Source organism: Cajanus cajan, chromosome 11 (genome assembly GCF_000230855.2).
Source record: "Cajanus cajan strain Asha chromosome 11, NIPB_CcT2T_4, whole genome shotgun sequence".
In the NCBI taxonomy this organism is placed as follows: domain Eukaryota; kingdom Viridiplantae; phylum Streptophyta; class Magnoliopsida; order Fabales; family Fabaceae; genus Cajanus; species Cajanus cajan.
In genome coordinates this window covers 23,847,354-23,870,813 of record NC_138527.1, presented here as the reverse complement: position 1 = coordinate 23,870,813, position 23,460 = coordinate 23,847,354, and the positions used below count along the sequence as shown (strand labels likewise).

The window sequence follows — 23,460 nt, the reverse complement described above, 5'->3', positions numbered from 1 at the left end:
TATTTATCTTTTAATCAATATTAAACTTGTTTCAGACATGACTGTTGTATCTTAAAATGTGATTCCAGAACGGGCCGTTCTGGATATACATGCTTCTTTTGTTATTTTTCTTATATTTAAATATAAATGTATAATTTTAATATCTCTATGGTTCCTATGAGAAACCTAAGGGAATGCATTTGTAATTGTAAGAGACAATTATATGAGTCAGATGTTTATTGTATGGATTAAAGTGCTCTGTGGGTTCTTAAGAGAACCATGAGAGAAACAAACAAACAATACAAGTTTATATTTTGCTTTTTGATTGTTCTGTTGTATTCCTTGTTGCATGAGATGTATGAATATCTATTTAATTTCACAAATAGATGAGTTTTGATTTGAATTAAACATGTTTGATCTCTTATTTCATTTCAACTTTTGAAATATATATATATATATATATATTATTTATTTTATATTTTTCAATAAATAACTAAATTAATACTTTTGAAATATATAAAATTAAAAATTATGAAATTAGAAAGATATTTTTTAATAAATAAATAAATTAGTTAATTATTATTTATTTTATATTTGTGGACATTATCTTCTTATAGTTATTTTAATGACTTTTATAGAATGTTTTAAAGGTTTTTAATAATTATTAGTATTTTAATAATGAATATTTATGAAAATTAATTTTTGTAATATTTTGATTTTTAAGTAGCCCAAAACGGGCCGTTCTCAAACTTGGGCTTCTACGCTCTTAAGTAAAAACAGTTGCGCCCTGACTATCAGCTGCTTTTGGTTTAGTGGCCTACCATGGTCATGTAATCGATTACCAGTGCGTGTTTGCTTGTTCTGATATATGTAATCGATTACAGAGTAGTGTAATCGATTACCAGGGGCAAAATGCACAGAATCTGAAAAGGGGTAATCGATTACCATATTAATGTAATCGATTACTCGGCGCATCTGCACTTATATTCGTGCAGTTCGTCTTCTTCCTCATGAAAGAAAACCCAAATAAAAATTTAATCTTTTGATTTGAATTCCAAGCATTTGTGAAATTCTTTGAAATAGTAGAATTTCAAATTCTCCCAAAAATGTAAGAATTTGAAATTCCTCATATTTTTTTCCCTTATTTCACTTATATATTTTATCTTATATCTTCATATTTTTAATTATTGAATATTCAAAAATACTTTAAAAATTATTAAATATTAACTAAATTAATTTTTAAAATTATTAAATATTTAAAAATTGGTTAACATTTTTTTTTTATAAAATTTTATTTAAAAATCTCAACATATAAATATCCTTTTAAAAGCAATTTTATCATGATAGAATCATATTATCATATCCAAATTAACAATTTAAAATTTAAAAAAAATTGAATTGACTTATCCAAACAAAATATTTTAACAATGATAGAAATTGAAATCAAAGTAATTCAAATATCAAGAATTTCAAATTCCTTGAATTTGTAAAATTACTCATCCAAACACACCATAAAGGAATGCAATTGTAAGAGACAATTATATGAGTAAGATGTTTATTGTATGGATTAGAGTACTCTGTGGGTTCTTAAGAGAACCTGAGAGAAACAAATAAACTATGTAAGTTTATATTTTGCTTTTTGATTGTTCTGTTGTATATTTATACATAAACTAATAATTTGATAAATATAACTTATTATATATTAATATACTTTTACAAAAATATAAATATACATATCTTATATATCTACTATATTTATATTTTTGTAAAAGTATATTAATATATACTAACTTATATTTATCAAATTATCAATTTATCTATAAATATACTAAAAATATTATTGATATTAATTTATTAGCAATATTAAATTATTAATAATATATAAATTTTATTTATTTAGTAATAATAAATATATATCATTTGTTACATTAATAAAAATTATAGTATATGTTAACTTAAATAAGCAAATAATTGTATAATTTTAAATTATTATTATTATTATTATTATTATTATTATATATATATATTAAAATTTTAAAATTATTAAATTTTTAATGGGAGAGATTCAAATTGCACAATTATGATTTTTGAGGGACTATAATTGTTCAATTAAAAATTAAACAACTAAAATTGCACAATTACAATCCTTTAGGGACTAAAATTATCCAATTAAAATCTTAGGGATCAAAATTGCACAATTACAATACTTGAGGGATTAAAAATGTAATTAAGCCAAAATTAAATTAATATTCTTTTTTTTTTAATTTCACAAGTTTTTTTTTAAATATTTTTAATGAATGTCTTAGTTTCTTATGTTCAAAATTGACAATTTTTTATTTAATTAAATGAATTTCATAATTTTTTCAGTCCTTTAATGAAATAAAATATTTTTAATTTTATTATTTTTTTAAAAAAAATTTAACATATTTTCTTTAATTATGCATAATTCTTAAATATAAAAGTTTCATAAATAAAATTTAATATTTTGAGAGGAAACAATTTGTCACAAATTTTTCACAAAATATGTTAACCTATTTGTGACGGAATTTTGAGAGGGAAAAATCCGTCACTAAATTTTTTCATTTTAGTGACGAACTTTGTGACGGATTTTTTAGAGACGAAGTTCATTCCGTCACAAAATCCGTCACAAACATTTTTTTTTATTTAGCGATGAAATTTGTGACGGATTTTTAGAGACAAAAATTTTTCCGTCACAAAATCCGTCACAAATTTTTTTTTTGATTCAGTGACGGATTTTTAGAGACGGAATATATTCCGTCACAAAATCCGTCACAAAACTTAAAATTCCCTCACAAAATCCGTCACTATTAGCGATGCTATTTTTTCCGTCACAAAATTCGTCACAAATATGAATTTTTCTAGTAGTGTTCTACAACTCAACTTAGCTTCAGAGAAAGATAAGGTAAGTCTTGTAGGAATCAAAAAAAGAATGGATTTTTTTGACTCTAGAGCCTATCTATCTAACTTCTTTCTAATACTCAAAGAAAATGAACTTACGAAGTTCATGTTCTCTCAAAAACCTTATATACCTTCCTATGTTCTTGGTCAACTTTGACCTCGACTAAAACAAGTCTAAACAATTTAGCCCTCAAAAGTTTCTTAACCTTTAAAACTTTATTAAACAACCAACAACACTGATAACAACTTAAAACATTACTAAACATCATAAATAATCACAACATGCATAAAGAAAAACATAAAGTGTCACATTTTTGGCTTTGGGGGAATGGATTCCATTATATGGAAATAGAATTCTTTGACTATAAAATTATATTTTCACTTAAAAATAATTATTTAGAGTATCTAGGTTAATTCTAACTTATTTAGCTGATTACTCATGTATTAATTAACTTATGCAACTTTAAGCCATATTATCCTAATGAGCCACCCATAAACAAATTTTTTAGTCTTAACAAATTAAAGGACTTCATACATATGAATATTATTTTCAAAGTTCTTTGATGCCTATTGAAAACCTTATCTCTTTTAGTTGTCTTTGTAAAAAAATCTAGTATTTCCATACTTCTAGAGTTTGAACTTCCTTTCATATGTGTCTTCAATCTCCCATAAAAGGTCAAGTTTTATAAAGTGTTGTCTTTAGTTGTAGCTATTTCAAAACTTAAAATTATTGTTGAGAACAAAAAATTAAGCAGAAGGATCCCTTCTTTTATAATATCTTGGAAATTTGTTCCAACTATCCTCTAGGCGGTGTTCTTAGGCCTTAACAACTTTTCACAATGTTATTAGTATGTCTAGACTTGTACCATGCACCTCATTTGTGTGAGAGTGCATCAGTCCTGGTCTACCAGCATGTTCTCCTTGAATACTTCTTATGTTTCCTTCTATTTTTCTATTCTCCTAAAGTTATTAAATCATGCGCTTCTTGTGATAACTTATCTCTTCTATTGAAGAATCATAATCAAATCCAAAATTGAGGTTCTTAGAATAGTGGATTTGAGTCTAACATAACCCTACAAAACTAACTTGTAAGGTGAGAGTTGCTCTCCGCTTATATACTCATTAATTTTCTTATCTCTAGTTGATGTGGGACTTGAATTTTTCTTAATACACCTCATGTCTAGTATTATTGGACTTGGTACATGGATAAATGGTGGATGACCATTTTTAATGATCTAGGATAGGTGATCTTTTTTAATGATCTAGGATAGTTCTAATACCATCTTAGAATTGTGAATTTGAGCCTAACTCAACCCTACAAAATCAGCTTGTAAGGTGAGGTTGCTCTCCACTTATATACTTATTAATTGTCTTATCTCTAGTTAACGTGAGATTTGAGTTTTTTCCAATAAATGTTATAAGGACAACCATTTTTAGTTGCAAACGTAGTTGATAGTTGTGGCGGATGTACTTCACTTGGTGACACAATTGATTCTCCCAATCCTATCGATTTGCAATGGATCTTGAATTTAAGATCGAGAAGTCATTTTATGATTTCTTATACTCACCATCACGCAAAATTTCTTTGATCAGAGCAAACAAATAATTTCATGAGAAACAAGAAGTATTCCATAGACAAAACAAATTTATGATGTTGAGTGAGAGTTGACTTTTCATATCAGTTTCACAATGGTGGTCACAAACTTTAGGATTTGGTGGTAGAACTTGCAAGGACTCTAATGGTAAAGTAAGTACCAATTTAAACATTTGTAAAAATGAGGAATGATTATAGAACTTTGTGAAGGAGTCCCCTTTATATAGAGAGCTTTTGGTAAGAAAGTTAGTATCATCTGTTATACCACATGGAATGCCCTAGTAAGTGAGAAATGTGTCAAGTACCATGTATTTTGAACTTGCTAGTATTTTATTTAGTCCATTTTATCTAGAGTTCATTTTAGCCAACACTGGACCAGACACAACTCATATGAATAGGTTGTTTATCATAGTAAAGGTAATTATAAAATAAGATTTTTTTATCCGAATTTAGGTTAACATGACCTCTAAACAATATAAATATGAGGAGGGTTCAAACGACACCGGTGTAACTTTTACTAAGTGTTACACCACTTAATAACTTTATATTAAATGTGAATTTTGAAAATCTAACCGTTAGATTGAAAGTTCATATCTCTTAGATCATACATGTCAAATTTTATTAAAATTGAACAACAACTTGAAGGTAATCAAAACGTTCATATTTTAGTATATTTTGAAATGTATATATTACGTCAATTTTATTTTATGAGAATGAAGTATCAAATCATCTTAGATTAATATAAAATTTGACATATATGATCTAAGAGATATGAACTTTCAATCTAACGGTTGGATTTTCAAAATTCACATTTAATATAAAGTTATTGAGCGGTGTAACACTTAGTAAAAGTTACACCGGTGTCGTTTGAACCCTCCTCTATATATATATATATATATATATATATATATATATATATATATATATATATAATTAAAATAATTTAGATGTTCATTAGTTAAGTAAAAGGATGTATGTAATAGTATCCATATCATTTATTTATATCTTAAATAATTTATTAATTGTCAAAATTAAATGATACGATGAAGTATCAATTAGTTTTTTTAACATATCAATTAGTTTCTTATTTGAATGAAATTTTATAAACTTTATCTATTTTTATATAAACTTTTAATTCAACAATATTTCATTGATTGATTTTGTATTTTTTGAAGAAAACTATTAACTGATGTAAGTATAAAAGTCGATCTTATAAAGTGTCTTAAAAATATAACTCAATTTTACTTATATATGTAAGGTAAGGATTGTTTCTTATTTATATACATTTTATTGATTTTATTATTAATTGATAAGGAGCTTAATTTTTTTCTTTTCAATATAGTCTCTCATGTTTAATACTATTGAACTTGATATGTAAATAAATTATAATAATCTTTTTTAATAATCTCAAATAAAAATTAATTTTTTTTCCAAAACTTTGATGTAATTTGAAACCAATCAAGGAAAGGAAAATAACATTATTGATGATGAGCATGTACTAAGGGAGTACAAAAGAAATCCCATTGTTCATGAGGGCAAATTAGAATTATAACAGGTTTAAATTTTTTTTTTAAAATTTTATGGGGAGTAGAGGCCCCCAAAGACTCAACGCCCCTAGCTATCATGGTTCTCTGAATTTAGTTATAATCAGTGGCGTTTATAATTGGTATTGGAATAGGATAATTATAACTTCATCTTTTTTGCAATCTTCTTATTTTTTTTTTCTTAATTCTTTCTTATTTTTTTCTTTTGTAATAACATGTTTCATTTATTATTATTTTTTTTAATTTTTTTTTCTATCATTCTTTTCCTTTTACCACAATTCACTTAAAATAAACTAATAAGTAGTTGATCTAAGTGGAGTTGGACTTGATTTCCTTAAATAAAGTCTGATATTCGAATCTTATAAATAAAATAAAAAAAAACATAGTTTAAAAAAGAGATCATATTAAAGATGATCGATCAAGTTCTCCAACAAAGAATGAAAATTAGTTATCAATAAAATTATAAATATTTCATTCCAATAACATGATTAGTAAGAAATTTCAGCTAAAAGGATGTAGGTTTAACATTATTCATTGGAGCATACAAGCTTTATGTAGCATTTGAACCAATTTTTTTTCTTTTTCTTTTTTTAAATTTCTTGAAGTATTTGCCTTTTTTTTTTTTTGTTTATACTTGGATCTCATACTCCCTCATCACTCATCAAGTGTTTTTGTTATTAGGACACCCTAACCTAGCCTACTCTTCACCTCACGGGGGAACAATAATGATTGTAAGCATAGTTTCATTGTGATCGAATACGAAAAATGGTATAAAAGAATGTTTGTATATGGCACGTATGGACATGCGTGTGTAAAGGAAGAGAGAAACTTGGAGAATAAACAATGAAGTGCGTACTCTTTATTAGGGTTTGAGTTGACGGGATGTGCAATTGGATTGGAGTGTGCTGGTGCACTAGCCAGCACCCACGCTTGCTTGTGAACAATAGGACCCACTTAGAGAACAAACATTATTTCATGTTACATTCACATTATGTGTTATCCAATTTGAAATGAGACTTGTTAATGTTATGGTTGGTGTCTGCAATTGGGCATTGCAAGTGATAAAATGGTTGGCACAGAAATGTGTAGCCGTTAAATCGAGTCCCCCTCCGTACCATGCACTCTCCGTTTCTTCTGTGGTGCCCTCTTTTTTCTAAATATCCATTAGAGAGAGTGGATTAGAGCATCAATACAAAAATAAAATAAAAATGATGAACGAGTTTATTATGGGAAAAAATGTTTATTTGTTTCTTGGATTTAATTTATTGTTAGAAAAACTATTTTGATTCTTACAAATTCAGTTGGTTTAGTTTTGATTGTTTATAGAGAGTTCATCTAACATAATTTTAGACATTAAGTAATTTTAAGAAAATGAATTGGAACACAAATGGTTAATGTGTTAAGTAGGTTAAAGTCGAATTGTTTGTGTAGTATTTAAGTTTGATGCAAAACATTAAAAAAAAAAGTATACCTTTCCACTATTAATAAAAGTCAAAAGTAAAAAAAATAGAAGACTTACAAAAAAATAAAATTAGTTTTACATATAAAAATAAACGTCTTAATACTACACAATAAAATTATATAAATATTAATACTAACTAACTTTTTTTAAAAAAAAACTTAAAAGTAAGAACTTGAACTGCTTATACTTTAATTTACTATTTCATGCAAAATACGTAAACTCTCCGTCACTAAGAATACTGATGGATATGTAAAAAATGAGATTTTAACCTTTCAAATGAGTTCGTCTAGCACTACAATAAAATTTATTTTTACTGACAATTATTTAACGGTAATAAATTAATTATGTTTATTTTATTATTTAATTAAAGTATTAATGACTAATATATAATAGTCATTAAAAATATATTTATATCACATTAAAATTTATTATTAGCGACAATTATTTATTAAGAGAAACTTTAGTCTCACATCGACTAGAAATAAGATAATTAAAGAGTATATAAATAGATAATAACTCTAACTTTACAAGTTTGTTATGTAGGGTTGAGTTAGACCTATAACTTACTATTCTAAGTTGGTATGAAATTACTCACCATTATCAATCTCAATAGTCCTTAAACTTGAAAGGACCATATATATAAGTAGAAGACAACTCTCATCTTACAAGTCCCACATCGACTAGAGATAAAGTAATTAAAGAATATTTGTACTCACTTACAAGTTCTACATCGACTAGAAAGTAAAAAATGTCACAAAGTTATACACTTTTTTCAACTATTATAAAAGTTTTTACCAGCATTTAAAATAATTATTGTTAAATATTTTAGCAATACTACATACAATGATTGATGTGAAAATGTCAATAAAATTTTTTTTAACAATTTTTATTGTCACTAAAAGTCATATTAAATGCTAGTAAAAGTCTATTTCGCGGTAGTGTAGTTAATTTCTGTTAAGGCTTGGAATTGATTCGTATCACTTGACGAAGTTAGAGAAAACGGTTGCAAATTAAAATCGAATTTTGCGATAGTTGAATCATTATTTATTGATTTAAAAGTAACAATATAGGGTATTATATAATTGAAAATTTTAAAATTCAAGGATGAAATGACAAAATTAGGTCGTACGTCCTAGATGTGTATAAATGAAAATGTGTAGGAATCTAATGCTGCAAGATGACCAAGGACGAATACTTTATTTTCACCTTTATTCTAGTAGCTTTGCTGCTTCCACAAGACAATTGACCATTTTAGGTACTTGATTGATAGGTGCATGCATGTTCATGTTATATCATTGACAAGAAAATGCTATCTATATATATAAAGAGAGATATTTCTTCTCGAAGTATCTAAATATTATGATTATTTTAAATTAAAAACCATCTTTTAACAAAGTTACAGGTTAATATCCTTTGTAGCCTCACAAAACATCACCTGGATTGCAACTTGGGATTATTTATATAGAAAATCAAATGAAGATAGTTCTCGGATTCTTACAAGAAATGTTAAAGTAAAATGGTGGAAAAAGTTTGACATTAAATTATTAAGCAAGAAAAGAATTGATGAATGGACAAGAAACAATTCTTTGACAACAATCAAGACTTCTACCTATGACAAAAAATTATCTGATCAAGAAGCTCAATTCTTAGCTAATAAAAGGATGATTATGGCAGAACTAGCGTCTGCTACGTCTCAAGAAGAATTCGAAGAAAGATTAAAATTAAATCAAGCACTTCAAGATGGTTCACAACCTGAGACTGGGTCTTCAGATTCAATATCTACTAGTCCTTATCTTCGTAATGAAGATATGTTTGATTAAATTACTTACAAAAAGTAAAAGAACAATTATTATGCCAGATGTCTCATCGGTCACATCAAATATCAAGACAAGCCAGCACCTGCCAACTTGTTTTGCCATTATCAGGAATAGTTCTCCACAGTTCTCCATTATTGTACTTTTTCTACTTTCCAGTCTTGCCCTTCAATAATGAGGTGTTTAATGCCCTCAATTGTAATTTAGTATTCTATGGTTTGCCTATATAAGGAGAAGTTCTCCTCCCTTGTAATCATCGAGTGTTTTAAGTCACAAAGCTTGTAAAATATCACTTGCCATAAAAGCTTGCTTTTCACTATCTTCTTCAACCTCTTTGTAAGTATAAATTTTTCTAGACTCTCATATTTTCATATTTATAAATATGATGATTTTATCTGCGCAAGTATATATATATATATATATATATATATATATATATATATATATATACATATATATATATATATATATATATATATTATTCCATGAAAATAAAAAATAAAATTTTTGGTCACACTAATATTTTAAACTAACAATTTAAATGTTAAATATTTATTATATATAACTAAAACTTATAATTAATTATATATACAAATAAATATTATATTTAAATATATAAATTATATTTAAAATTTATATAAATAAATATTTTTACTAATTTATATTATAACATAAAATTATTTTTATTTATTGATAATCTATTTTAAAATATTAAAATTTAATTCACTAATAATTAAAATAAATAAAAATTGAATTAAATAAGACGTTAAAAGAATTCATAAAAATTCTCTCGTTGAAGAAAAGTCTCTAAAAATATGTGTATGTTTATATTAAATATATATGTTTGAATATTATATGTTTATACTATTGCTTTGAGTGAGGTTGCCCGACCTTATTTCACACCAGGAGTATGAGTGAGATGTATCTCATGTATTTTGTTTGTTTGTTTTATTTTTGTTTAGGTTGATTCTTATTTGCAAGTAAAGATTAAGTAGATGTTCATGCTGGTGACGAGGCTTTAACTTCTTTTTCTATAGCTTTGTGTGTACCATGTTTTGATAACTAATCACATATTAGGACTTGGACATTATTTGTTTTAGTTGTTTCTATATTTTTATATTTAATTATTTAGTTTGAAATTTATGTATGGCTTGGTTACTTAAACATTGTTATTGGTTTTTCATTTTATATATTGGATTCATTTAACTAGATTTAAAATGAACATTATAACTTTGAACATTGATTATAGAATTTTGAGAAAATCCCATTGTTCTTTATGTTTAATTGTTAAAATTCCTTTTTATTTATTATAATAATTATATAGGAGCAAAGGGTATTATATTTAGTAGTATCAAAGTAAGTCAATTTTTCTAGATAATGTATTATGTGTTTTCTATGTTTTTCCATGTATACTCTAACCTGTTTTACTTTGTTTATTTTGTTTTCATCTTACCTTTTATTTACTTATTGTATGATCTCAATAGATTAAAGGAGTAAATGGTTGGTAGGAATGATCGTGAAATTGTTGATGCTCTACAAGCCTTAACATCGTTTGTGGGGAATTAAAATGATGGGACCGTTGGTGGATTAGTTTAATATAATCGTTTGGATTAACTTTTTAAGAAAAAAATCCATTTATCTTCTAGGGGGTTATGATCTTGATGGAGGTCAAAGTTAGGTGTGAAAAATTGAGAAAAATTTTGTGCGGTTGCAACAAGATAAAAGGTGGCTCTTGACACCTTCATGCTCTTTGAAGAGGCTAAGTATTGGTGGAAACCATAACTGAAAAGAGATGGAGTTCTTGAAGAGGTACTTTCTCATGGACAACCATAACTGAAAAGAGATGGAGTTCTTGGAGATCAAATAAGGGAACACGGCTATAACGAAGTATGCCATAAAGTTTGAGGAATTATCATGGTATTTCTTTTACTATAACCTTGAGAGGGGGATAGATCCAAGTGTGTTAAGTTCATTAATGGATTGTGCATGAAGATCAAGCAAGTTGTTAACTATTATGGGATTCACCAGTTTCTTATACTGAAAAGGATAAGAAGGCAAGGGCTGCACATTATAAAAGTGTAGGTCCAACTTGAGAAAAGTGATATAGAGCTTAGAATGATGAGAAGCCTTACATTGCCCCTAACAAGTTAGTAGAGTAAATGCTTTAGTAGACATGAATCTAGCATTGGCTCTTTAGCTAGTGGTGGAAGTGAGGGAGCTTCTCTTTCTACCCCTACTAAGGTCTAAGAAGTGTGGTCATGTTGATGATGAAGTTGAGGCTTATCTTGATAAGTAGGTGATTTGTTTCATTAGCTAGAAGCAAGAACACATTAGTATTCATTATCTTTATTACAAGAAGGAACATAAAAGTGGTGGTCAGAGCTCTCAATAAGGACAATTGTTAAATATTCAAAATTATCACTTTAGAAATGATTGTTATGATTATCTTTAATCAAATCAATCTATTCTTTTTACTATATGACTTTTTAAACTAAACCCTTAATTATTGAATCTTCTTGTTATTAATATTTTAGACTTAAATATGTTTTTACTTTATCAAATTTAGAGTAAATTTGGCTTTAGTCCCTCAAATTTAAAATTACTTTTATTAGTCTCTGTATTTTTGAAAAATCTTGTTTTAATCTCTCGAATCATCAATAATATATCTGAAAATGATAAATTGAAACAATTATATAGTATCAACTAGACTTAGTGTTATATTTTCACTAACAGAGACACTAATAGATAGATTTTGTATAATAGTATTTGATAAATTTCTTAAAGAAAATTTAGTATAAGGACTAAAGTAAGATATTTTTAAACTACAAATACCAAAAAGATCAATTTTAAATTTGAGGGATTGAAAAAATATTTAAATTAATATATATTTTATTTTAACTTAATTGTGTTTGTAAATTTCATTTTATTTACCCTCATTCAACTGTAAAATTTACACATTTTTTTACACTTTATATGGTTGATCAAGCAATTATCAAAACATCTGCGTAGCTTTTATGCGTTTGTATTACAATGGCGTTGTAGAATTAAAGTATGAGTGGTTGTTTTGTGATTAACCCTTCTATGAAAGAGTTGGGTGAGATGTTTAGACTAATCTCTTTACCATGGTTAGAGTATTTTTCTACTCAGACTTTGAGAGATATATTATTAGATTTATAATTAAGTTAGTAGTGCCATCATATACATTTAATAAACTTACTCAAATTAAAGTATTAATTATTTTGACTAGAAGAGTCAATTTTTAACTTTTAATATTTATGTGTTATATTGATTTCAAAAATATATATATATATATATATATAAAACACATGCAAAAGAAATCCCTTTATTTATATATATATAAATAAAGGGATTTCTTTTGCATGTGTTTTATTCATTCATAGTCAAAATAATTTTACCATACAAGTTTTATATTAGTTTAAAAATGAATTCACTTAAATGTTAAAGGTGTTGAGCTTTTCAACAAATTAGGATCATTTTGAGCAATGATGCTCTTTTCCGATTACAATTCTACTGAGAGATTACTGTCTTTGATTTTGGTTCTTCTTTAGATGTTTAGTTGGTTTGTCTTCAGACATTACTTAAATTAAGTTTATAAGTAATTGGTTGCTCAAATACAACTTTGTTTTACCTAAGTCACCAAAAGAATTGTTATTGACACTTTTAGAGAGAGTTGATCATACATCACTTTGACATTTTTTTTACATGGTTGAGAAGAAGAAAAAAACAAAAGCAAGAAAACCAACCACAACAGGCTATCTAAAGAAGATCCCATTTTTGCAAGTATATATGCACATTGATTTTTACAAGCTACACTCCCAGTTCCAATCTATGAGTTCATTAATGAGAAAGATTTCGTTGGCATAACGATGGCTATATTGGACCCATGACTAGCTTAACAACTAGAAGTGGAATCTTAGAAACAAGATACTTTCTTGTGCCCCTTCTCCTAGCATATGCGGTGCCCTTGCAGTAGAGTCATAATCTCTACAAAAATGAATGTCCATTTTATGCACCCGACCATAAATGCCAAATAAGAACCTAATCTGCCAATCTCGACCTAAGCCTCCAAAACCAACCGCCAAAGGCTCGCCATGCATACTTCCATCCACATTTAAGGCAATCACATATAAGCCTCCATGTTAGAGCACTTTTTATTATTGAAGATAAGAGGTTTCACGTACACCAAGCAAACCACAAGATGATTATTGACCCATCTAGAGGATGAGATCTTTGACCAAGGGACAATGCTACTAACAGCTCAAGAGAACAAATACTACAAGAAAATTATTATATAGTGACACACATCCTGTAGTGATACAATATGTATTACTAAAAATTACTTTTACCTACATAATAAATACAATATATGTTGGTAATATATTGTTAAAAAGTGTGTGTATAAGTTATAGTGAAATAAAAAATATGTTGTTAAATCTCATTCAAAATTAACCCTAAAATTGTGTTTAGTTATATGTTAAATAGATATATACTTACATATATTATACTTATAGTGATATTTTTTGTATGTCACTATATGTAATATTTTTTATAGTGAAATAATGGAAAAAAGAAAGACATTAGAGGTGGAGTTAAATAATTTCAATCAAAAACTCAATAATTTTAGAAACAACAAAGTAGTATTTTAAATCTTAAAGATTGCATATGAAAATATAAGAACAAAGAACACAAATGTTTTTATATTAATTTGTTTCAAACACCGATATTACATTCAGTTCTTAATTAAACCGATCAAGTTCCACAATCTTTGTAAAGATATAAGTATTTTTATACTAGCCATTTCTGAATCAACTTAACTATTCTTTGATTATCCTCTTCAAGTAGTTAATCAAGTTTTCTTTGAACAACAAAGCCTCTCCGGATCTAGGCTTTAACAACTAAATATTTTTTTTGCAACAAAGCCTCTTTAAACTTTAAATTATAACACAAAGTTAAAGTTGAGTAATAACAATTATTTTATCTTACTCACAAGACGTGATATAACAAAAATTATGTACATAGTTTTATAGAAAGAATGAAATGAATTTTTACAATGATTGTTCTTCTTTTTTTTTTTTTCTTTTTGAGTATTCAAACTTCTTTATATAGATACTTGATGAATATGCTTGTTACAAATCCTTGAGCTTCGCTCATAGTCTTGTTTGTTTTTTCTTCGTCTTCTCTTCCTTGTAGAATGAGGTGTTCAATTTGTTGGTGTATTAAATGTGAGCATTAAATGTGTTTCACTAAATTATTATTTTTTATCTAATCAAGAAGGTTATTTATCATATTTAAGGTGCAAAATGGGATGAATTGTTGTGTGTTAGGCAAAAATGACTTCATTTGTGATTTTTCTCACTTTGAGCACTACAAGAAAATTCAGTATTTCAGACGGCAAAAATCCGTGGGAAATGCCCAAAATCCGTGGGTAATGAGGCATTTCCGACGGATTACCGACGGACACTAATCCGTCGGTAAATTGGTCGTCTGAAATTTACCCACGGATTTTTATCCGTGGGTAACTTTCCCACGGATTTTCCCACGAATTTATCCATGGGAAATTACCCGAAAATTATAATTTTTTTTTAATTTTAATAAATTTATACGGATTTATCCGTGGGTAACTTTCCCACGGATTTTCCCACGGGAAATTACCCGAAAATTATAATTTTTTTTTTAATTTTAATAAATTTATTAATGTAACAACCCTCGTATTTGGCCTCTCAAGGGTTCTATTTCACGATATTTCATTGTTTAGTGTGTTTTAACCTTACTTGTGCAATTTCTGGGAAACTTCCCAGAAGGTCACCCATCCCTGTACTACTCCAGGTCAAGCACGCTTAACTGTGAAGTTCTTATGAGTAAGCTACCGAAATGTATATGTATATTGTCAGTATAACTTGTATAAATTAATTCATTTAAGTCATCCTCAAATATACAATCTCATATTTATACTATAATAATAATATATAATAATTTTATATTACAAATAATAATAATTAATAATAATAATATATTTAATTATTATTTATTTATATGTACTTACTTTTATAATTAATGTCTACTTATTTTTATTTAAAATTATAATTTAAATTATTTAATTTTATAATTTATAATGCTAATATAATTTAAAAAATTATAAATATTTATTTAATACATACTTATAAATTAAATTTTAATATTTTAAATAAAATATTAATTAATTTAATATATTTATTTACCTTAAATCAAACATATAAAATTCAAAAAATGTATTTATCCTTGTTTTTTTTTTCTAATTATCAACTATTAATAAAATACTAACTTAAAATCTTATCTAATTATATATAATATTCTCATATCAAATTTAAAATCAGATATTAGTTATATAAAAATATTAAGATCATATAGTAAAACCAGATATTAATTATACAAAAATATTAAGATCATATAGTAAATTATCAATAAGATTTTAGTTAAATAATTTAAAATAACTAATGTTTCAATTATATTGTTAATTCACAAATAATTTATTCCAAAACTAATTAATTTTTTATATTAATTATTAGTAAAATTTAGTAACTTTTAATTTAACAATTAATTATATCGATAAAATTCAACACACGTCATGAGTTACTGAGCGGAATAACTTTATCAAAGAGTTATTTTATAAGTTATCTTAAATCAAACATATAAAATTCAAAAAATTTATTTATCCTTGTTTTATTTTTTAATTATCAACTATTAATAAAATACTAACTTAAAATCTTATCTAATAATATCATAATATTTTCATATCAAATTTAAAATCAGTTCTTACATTTTCAAAAAAATATAAATTTGTCTGAAATATTTCATCAATAATATAGCTTTTCCTACAAAAATTTTCTCATCAAAAATATAAATTTTTCAATAGATTTAATTTTGTTTTATAAGAAATCATCTTCGATTAATATAACATTTTGTATATATGATTTAAGAGTAAAATATTTTTAATTTAATGGTTGAATTTACAAAATTCACATTTAATATAAAGTTATACGTCATCTTGTAACTGATTTTGTCTAAAAAATAATAGATAATCATACCCTTAACTGATTTTTATTTTATATATTCTAATTTTATTTGTAATAATATGATTATATATTTAAATAATTTAATTTTAATAATTTTTTAAGTACATTTTTGTCTTTTCACTTAAAATATTTAAATTTCCATATTTTAATTTGAATTATTTTTTAAGTATAATTTTGCCTTTTTGTCTTAAATTTTTGAATTTCTATATTGTAATTTAAATAATTTTTTATTTCTATTATTTATTAATTCTTTTCTTTTTTAATGTTTTATAACATTATTAAAATATTATAATTTTAATCTCTCTAATTTTATCTTACTTTTTATTTTATAAATATAATTTGGATTATTCATTTTATAATTAAATTAATTTTTTAAATTTTTTATGAGTTTACATTCTAAGAATGTATTGAAACTCCTCAATTTTGAATTAAAAAATAATAATTTTTCACAGAATTTCCCACGGATTTCCCACGGATTTATCCGTGGGAAATTACCCACGGACTAATCCGTGGGTAATTTCCCACGGACTAATCCGTGGGAAGTTACCCACGGATTAGTCCGTGGGAAATTACCCACGGATTAGTCCGTGGGAAATTACCCACGGATAAATCCGTGGGAAATCCGTGGGAAATTTTGTGAAAAATTATTTTTTTAAAATTCAAAATTTTATTAAATAATTATCTTATTTAAATATATTAAATTAATCATAATTATGTAAATCAAAACAAGTTCATTCATACAAAATAAAATGTCATACATAACAAATAAAGTTTAGGAGTTCAAATTTAAAAATAACATATAGTACGATCAGTAGTAGAATTATAACATAATGTCTAATAATCAGAATATCCATGTTGTTGCTATCTAATAATCAAATATTGAGGAACTTCAATAAATTCTTAGAATGTAAACTCATAAAAAATTTAAAAAATTTAATTTAATTATAAAATGAATAATCCAAATTATATTTATAAAATAAAAAGTAAGATAAAATTAGAGAGATTAAAATAATAAAATTTTATTAATGTTACAAAATATTTAAAATGAAAAGAATTAATAAATAATAGAAATAAAAAATTATTAAAATTAAAATATAGAAATTCAAAAATTTAAGACAAAAAGACAAAAATATACTTAAAAAATAATTTAAATTAAAATATAGAAATTCAAATATTTTAAGTGAAAAGACAAAAATATACTTAAAAAATTATTAAAATTAAACTATTTAAATATATAATCATATTATTTCAAATAAAATTAGAATATATAAAATAAAATTTAGTTAAGGGTATGATTATCTATTAATTGTTAGACAAAATCAGTTACAAGATGACGTATATTTCTCTTTATCTATTATATAGATAATCAAACAACTATATATTTAACTATTTTTCTTCTATTCATTTTCTCTGTCTTTATCTCTACTTTCTATATATAGATTCATTGAAGTTTTAAATACTCATATTTATACTCGTTACTTTGTATTTTACTGATTTACTTAAATATAAAATTCAGAAATCAATAAAATGTAAATTTAAGAAAATACTACAACTTAAAGAGAGATTTTTAAATCAATCAGTTATTAGGAACAAAAATAATTATTTAGTGTAATTATTTTAACTTTAATGTTTTAAGTTTTAAATAAAGAAGATTTAATATAGAAAAAATTCCATTAACCCCTACTTGAAGTTTTTCTCAATAACGTCATACAAATATCTCTTCTCAAATTTTTAAGTGAGTATTAATTTTCTTATTTATTTATTTAAGTGGCACATACAACTACTTATATATGATAATACTGTTTATATACTATTAAGGGAAAATAATTTATTAATACAAATATCAATAATTAAATGAGATTTGATTTCTTATTTCATTATTTCAACTTTTTTGAAATTTATTTTAAATATCATGCACACTGTGATTTAAAAAAATATATTAAATTTAAGTAATAATTTTAAAAATGAATTGAAAAAAATATTATTTTCAAAATTGAAGATCAATGAAAGTTTTCGTCAAAATGACATAGTATTGGATGTAATTTAGAAATAAATGATAGATACATATATATGATTTGCAGAACATAATTTAACTCTTTTCCCCCTTATTTAATTAATAACGTTATTTTCAAAGAGATGAGTGATTTTTAAAAATTAAAGAAAAGATGTGTTATTCTTAAATTTGAACGTCATGTGTTGGTATTTTTCAAGATAATAAGTAACAAAAAACACATTTACGCTAATTAGTTTATAATTTATAATAACCTAAACATATAATTATATAAAGGTAATATAAGTCATACCTCACACACTTTGATTTATATTTCTTATTTATATTTTGAAAACACCCATATAATAATGAAAATATTATATAGTGCATTGTTGTGTGTATTGATGCGATTAGGATTGGTTGCATTTGAAAAATAATTGGCTTAAATTTTATTTAATAATTTCAGAGGTGGGAAACTATGTCAGAAATTTCAGACGGATTTTAATCCGTGGGAAATTCCGTCAAAAATTTCAGACGGATATAAATCCGTGGGAAATTCCGTCGGAAATTTCCCACGGATTTAAATCCGTGGGAAATTCCATCAGAAATTTCCCACGGATTTAAATCCGTCGGAAAGTCCGTCGGAAATTCCTTCATGTAAAAATCCGTCGGAAATTTCCCACGGATCTAAATCCGTGGGAAATTTCCGACGGATTTTGGTCCGTGGGAAATAATCCGTGGGAAATTTGACTTTTTCTTGTAGTGGAGGTATCTACTTGTCATTTCTATAATGAAAAGGAAAATCTTTATTCCTTTTTGAAGTACAAGTACCAAAGAAGATTTTATTCTTTCGATTTGTTATGGAATAACATAAACATAGATAATTGGGTTATTAGACATAATAAATGACATATTTAATTCATTTGTCTTAAACAAAAGAAATGATTTGTTTAAAAGACTACACATCATCATAATCAATTGTCTTTCTAATCATTTTTCTTATATGATCTTAAAAAATATTTTTTTTTTATCAAAAACATTCAAGTTTACTAACATTAAAACTCATACTCCTAAAGGATCTAAGATCATTCTTTAATCTAACACAAACAATAAGTGATGGTCTTATGAACATTGGCACACCTAGGACATGATGACACTACTAGAAAAATTAAAATTAGAGAGGGAACAAATCCGTCACTAATTTTGATAAAATCCGTCACAAATCAATTAGTGACGGAATTTGTGACGGAAATGATTCCGTCACAAAATTTGGCGTCACAAAATATTTAGTGACGAATTATTTTTTCCGTCACAATTAAGGCATCACAAACAGTATAATTTCCGTCACTAATTTCTAATAATAAATGTTTAGAAATTAATAAAAATTCGTCGCAATTTTGAGGGATTAAATCCCTCGCAATTTGTGAGGGATTAAATTCGTCACAAACTGTGATGACTTTAATTAAGTAGAATCCGTCACAATTTGCGACGCCAGAATTCCGTCACAATTTGCGACGGATTTTATCCGTCACTAACTGGGATGAATCCCTCACTAACTGTTGATGACTAAATTTGAGGAAACCATTATTTTTAAGAGTCTGGTAATCGATTACCTATACATGTAATCGATTACTAGACAATGAAAATCATATGTTCGAAATTTACTTATTAAAAGGTTCTCTAGTAATCGATTACCCATATCTTGTAATCGATTACCAGAAGATGAAAATTTCAAATTTGACTTTAAACTTTACAACTTGAAACTAAACAGTTGTAATCGATTACCAGAGCCTATTATTCTGGACTAAACAATAACATTTGTCTTCTGAAATTTAATAACAAGTAACTAAGTGTGCTATATAATCCTATCAGATGCAAACAATCATTGAAAAATGCGTTTATAGTATGTTAATGGAACAATTATTGATTCAAGATCTTGTGTATTTAATTTGTACAATTAATCAACTGTATATAATAACTCATTACTATTGTCCAACATATTATATTCATATGTTCTCATATAGTAAAACTCTAACAGTAATAATAGGCAAACTGAAGTCAAGTCAAGGCAATACAACCAATAACTTAAAAAACCAAATCAAATAGCACACCACTAACTGCAGACAATAACTTAAATAATAAATTGTGTTGCACAATTAAAGTGTTACCAAACATACAAACCAGGTGTCATCTAAAATAAAACATTCAGATGAACTTGGGGTTCCCGACAATAAAACATTGCACCCAATTGAAAATCTCACAAAAGAGTTTAATGATTAAAGCAGCTCCTTACCTCCTCAACGTGTTGGGCATCACCAAGCATGCTCCCGACAAGAACATTAAAAGAATTATATTCAGCCTTCCCAATGATTTATTTATATATCAGCATCTGAGCATAATACAACCATTCAAGCACTATAAAGCATTTTAATCTTATAATGTAATATACAAGTGTCCAAGAAACCAGTGAAAGGAAGAGGAACCAGGCAGGGATGGTCCCATCCAATTCTGCAACCAAAATCTGTATGTTTCACATTAATATAGTATGAATTACAGGGTCTTCTAGGAATTGAAGTATAATGGTTCATATGATAGCACAATGGAATGCACATATAACAATTCATCTGAAAAAACTAAATTTGTTGCAGCTCAAGTGGCACCAAGAACTGTAGTTTAGGTGGCAACAATTAATAAAGTAAGAATTTGTATCCAAAACAAAAATAAGATCAAATTAAAAAAACAAAGATGGCTGTATTGCACATGAAACAGAGGAGGCCGTTGAAAAAAGAAAATAGTTTAAAACAAAGATGACAAGGCACAGTAGCATGTGACTTAATGAGATTTGTTTGCTATGTAGCTGATTTGGTTGGTGGTTAGCTCCTATTATGTGATCACTTCATCCCATAATAGGAGACTCAACAACATGAAGTTTGGGTAAATTTCTGACACTAATTTTGTTGGGCTGAAATGTGTTGTCAGTTCCAGATCTAGGGGAGCCAAGACTTACTTCAACATAACAATTCTGCCCCCTCAGCTGGCAACCAACACCCTGGGAAACATGATTAGGGAGACCTATAATTCCATTGGACACCCTATATTTGGTAGAACTGCTATTAAAAAAAAAGGAACTCAATCTGCCAGTCATGGGTAATATCTTGATATATCAAATGTCTATCTAAAAGGTTATAGAAGGGACCTGAAATAGCTTTGTTTGACCAGATCACTAGGTGAACAACCAGTCAAGCTGCCACTCATTAGAGAAACAATCACTGCCATAATAATGAAAAATAAAATCAAACATGGTGCCAAGAAAAGCCATCTGGAGAACTAAGATAAAGATAAATTTATTTTCACCAAACTAAACAGTTAACCAAGAAGAATTTAAACTCACCTAAACCCCACTGTCTTAAGCAACATCTTGAGAAGCTCAATGGCCGAGCACTGTTTCTTATAACTATCAGCAACCACTCTCAGATTCGTTCCTATTTTATAAATGCGTTCTCTCAGCACCTCAGAGAAGTCCTCAACAGAAGCTTCTATGGCACCTTCAAACCCCACGCCCAACAAGATCCGCGCCACCTCCTTCTGCGCCAGCTTCGTCGCTTGCTCAGGCCCAACCACTGTCCCACTCCCCTCACTTCCAAGTTTCCCACGGCCCAAGCTTATCAATAACCTGATTGTACCAGGTTTCAGGGAGTTCAGATTCGACGTACCTGGATCCGGTGGCTTTGGATTGATTCTGCGTGAAATTAGAAGAAAAAGAAAAGAATGTAAGTGAAATAGGAAGAAGCAAATTAACGGCGAAAGCGAAAGCGAAAGCGAAGAGGTAGGGTTTTTGTTTGGAGGACCTTAGAGTCATGTTGCGCGTTGTCGAGGGTGAAGTAGACGTCGTCGGCGTGCAATTGAAGGTAGGTAGGGTTGAGGAGGTGGAAGGAGGGGTTAGGGTTGAGGGAGAGAGAGGCGAAGGCTTTGTCGAAGAGGAGGGCGCGGACACGGAATTGGAAAGGGATGTGAGTGGTGGAGCTGATGAAGGAGTCCCAAGCGGAGGGGGAAGAGAGGAAGGGGGAAAATTGAACAGCGGGATAGTTTCCCGCTTAAGATATTTCTATTTATCAAATTCATTTTTTTATATAAAATAACATAAATATAAATTGTCATTTCAATAATTTCTAAATTCATTTTTAAAAATTTAAATATATAATCATATTTTATTATAAATTCAATTTTAAAATTAGCCTAATTTTGAATTTTGAAATTTATATAATTTTTATGGGTTTTTTAATTACAAAAATTTAAATAACAAAATTTATGTTATTTTTAATATTTTATTTGGAAATTCAATTTCATTTGAGTTTTTTCCAAAAAAAAATTATAAAAAAAATCTACAATAAATTATTATGTTTAGTCTTTTTTTTAATCTAAATCATGTTTACTCATTTTTTTGAAAAAATCAATTTAAATTTATTTATAACTTAACTAAAGATAAAAGAAATACAAAGGTTTTGATCTCCACTTTATTAAAAAATAACCTCCATGTAGTAGTTTTGTTGGTTATCCAATTTTACAGTTTTGTTGGTTTTTATAATAAAAATAAGACATAATTTAAAATAGATAAATTATTGACGGTTGAAAGAGGATGGAGCAAAACAATTCTTGCATTTCAAAATCAAAGTGTTTAGGGTTTATTGAATATGCATTCCAATTCATCACAGTAGTAGTACTTTCCATTTTCATTCGAATTAAATCTTCGATATAAGGTTCCCAACCTCTCCATGTTCTTGTTAATCGAATTCATAACGACCATGTGTTACTGTCAAAGCCATGGTTGAGTCAAGTACTATGGTATTGATAAAAATTGATTCACTAGAGTGTGGGATTGTTTCTCATAATTTGTTAGATATGACTCAATGAAGGGTTTCAAGATTTCTTGTTTTCTTACTTCTTTTCCTTCATTTAGAAACAATTAAAGTTAAAAAAATAATTAAAAACTTGTAAATTATCCTTGTCACTTTTAAATCTAAATTATATTAATTTATAAGTTTGTTTTTAAACATAAAAATAAAGAAATTAAAAGATATTATTTTA

At 26.7% G+C, this 23,460-nt stretch overlaps 1 protein-coding gene and 1 long non-coding RNA gene across 2 annotated transcripts; one reads left to right on the top strand and one right to left on the bottom strand.

Annotated features, from left to right (window-relative positions):
* The first annotated feature begins 8,719 nt into the window (after window positions 1–8,719).
* Window positions 8,720–13,696, top strand: LOC114915195 (uncharacterized). The gene is made up of 2 exons (XR_003803121.2): window positions 8,720–9,648; window positions 10,275–13,696. It is a non-coding gene; the product is annotated as an uncharacterized LOC114915195 (long non-coding RNA).
* Window positions 13,697–21,705: 8,009 nt separating this feature from the next.
* On the bottom strand, window positions 21,706–22,643 carry LOC145952990 (uncharacterized). Its single transcript, XM_083066194.1, has 2 exons — window positions 22,224–22,643; window positions 21,706–22,114 (listed from the first exon to the last, which is right to left on the bottom strand). The coding sequence occupies exons 1-2, from the start codon at window positions 22,232–22,234 to the stop codon at window positions 21,763–21,765; spliced, it is 363 nt and encodes a 120-aa protein (XP_082922320.1). The 5' UTR covers window positions 22,235–22,643; the 3' UTR covers window positions 21,706–21,762.
* Window positions 22,644–23,460: the final 817 nt, after the last annotated feature.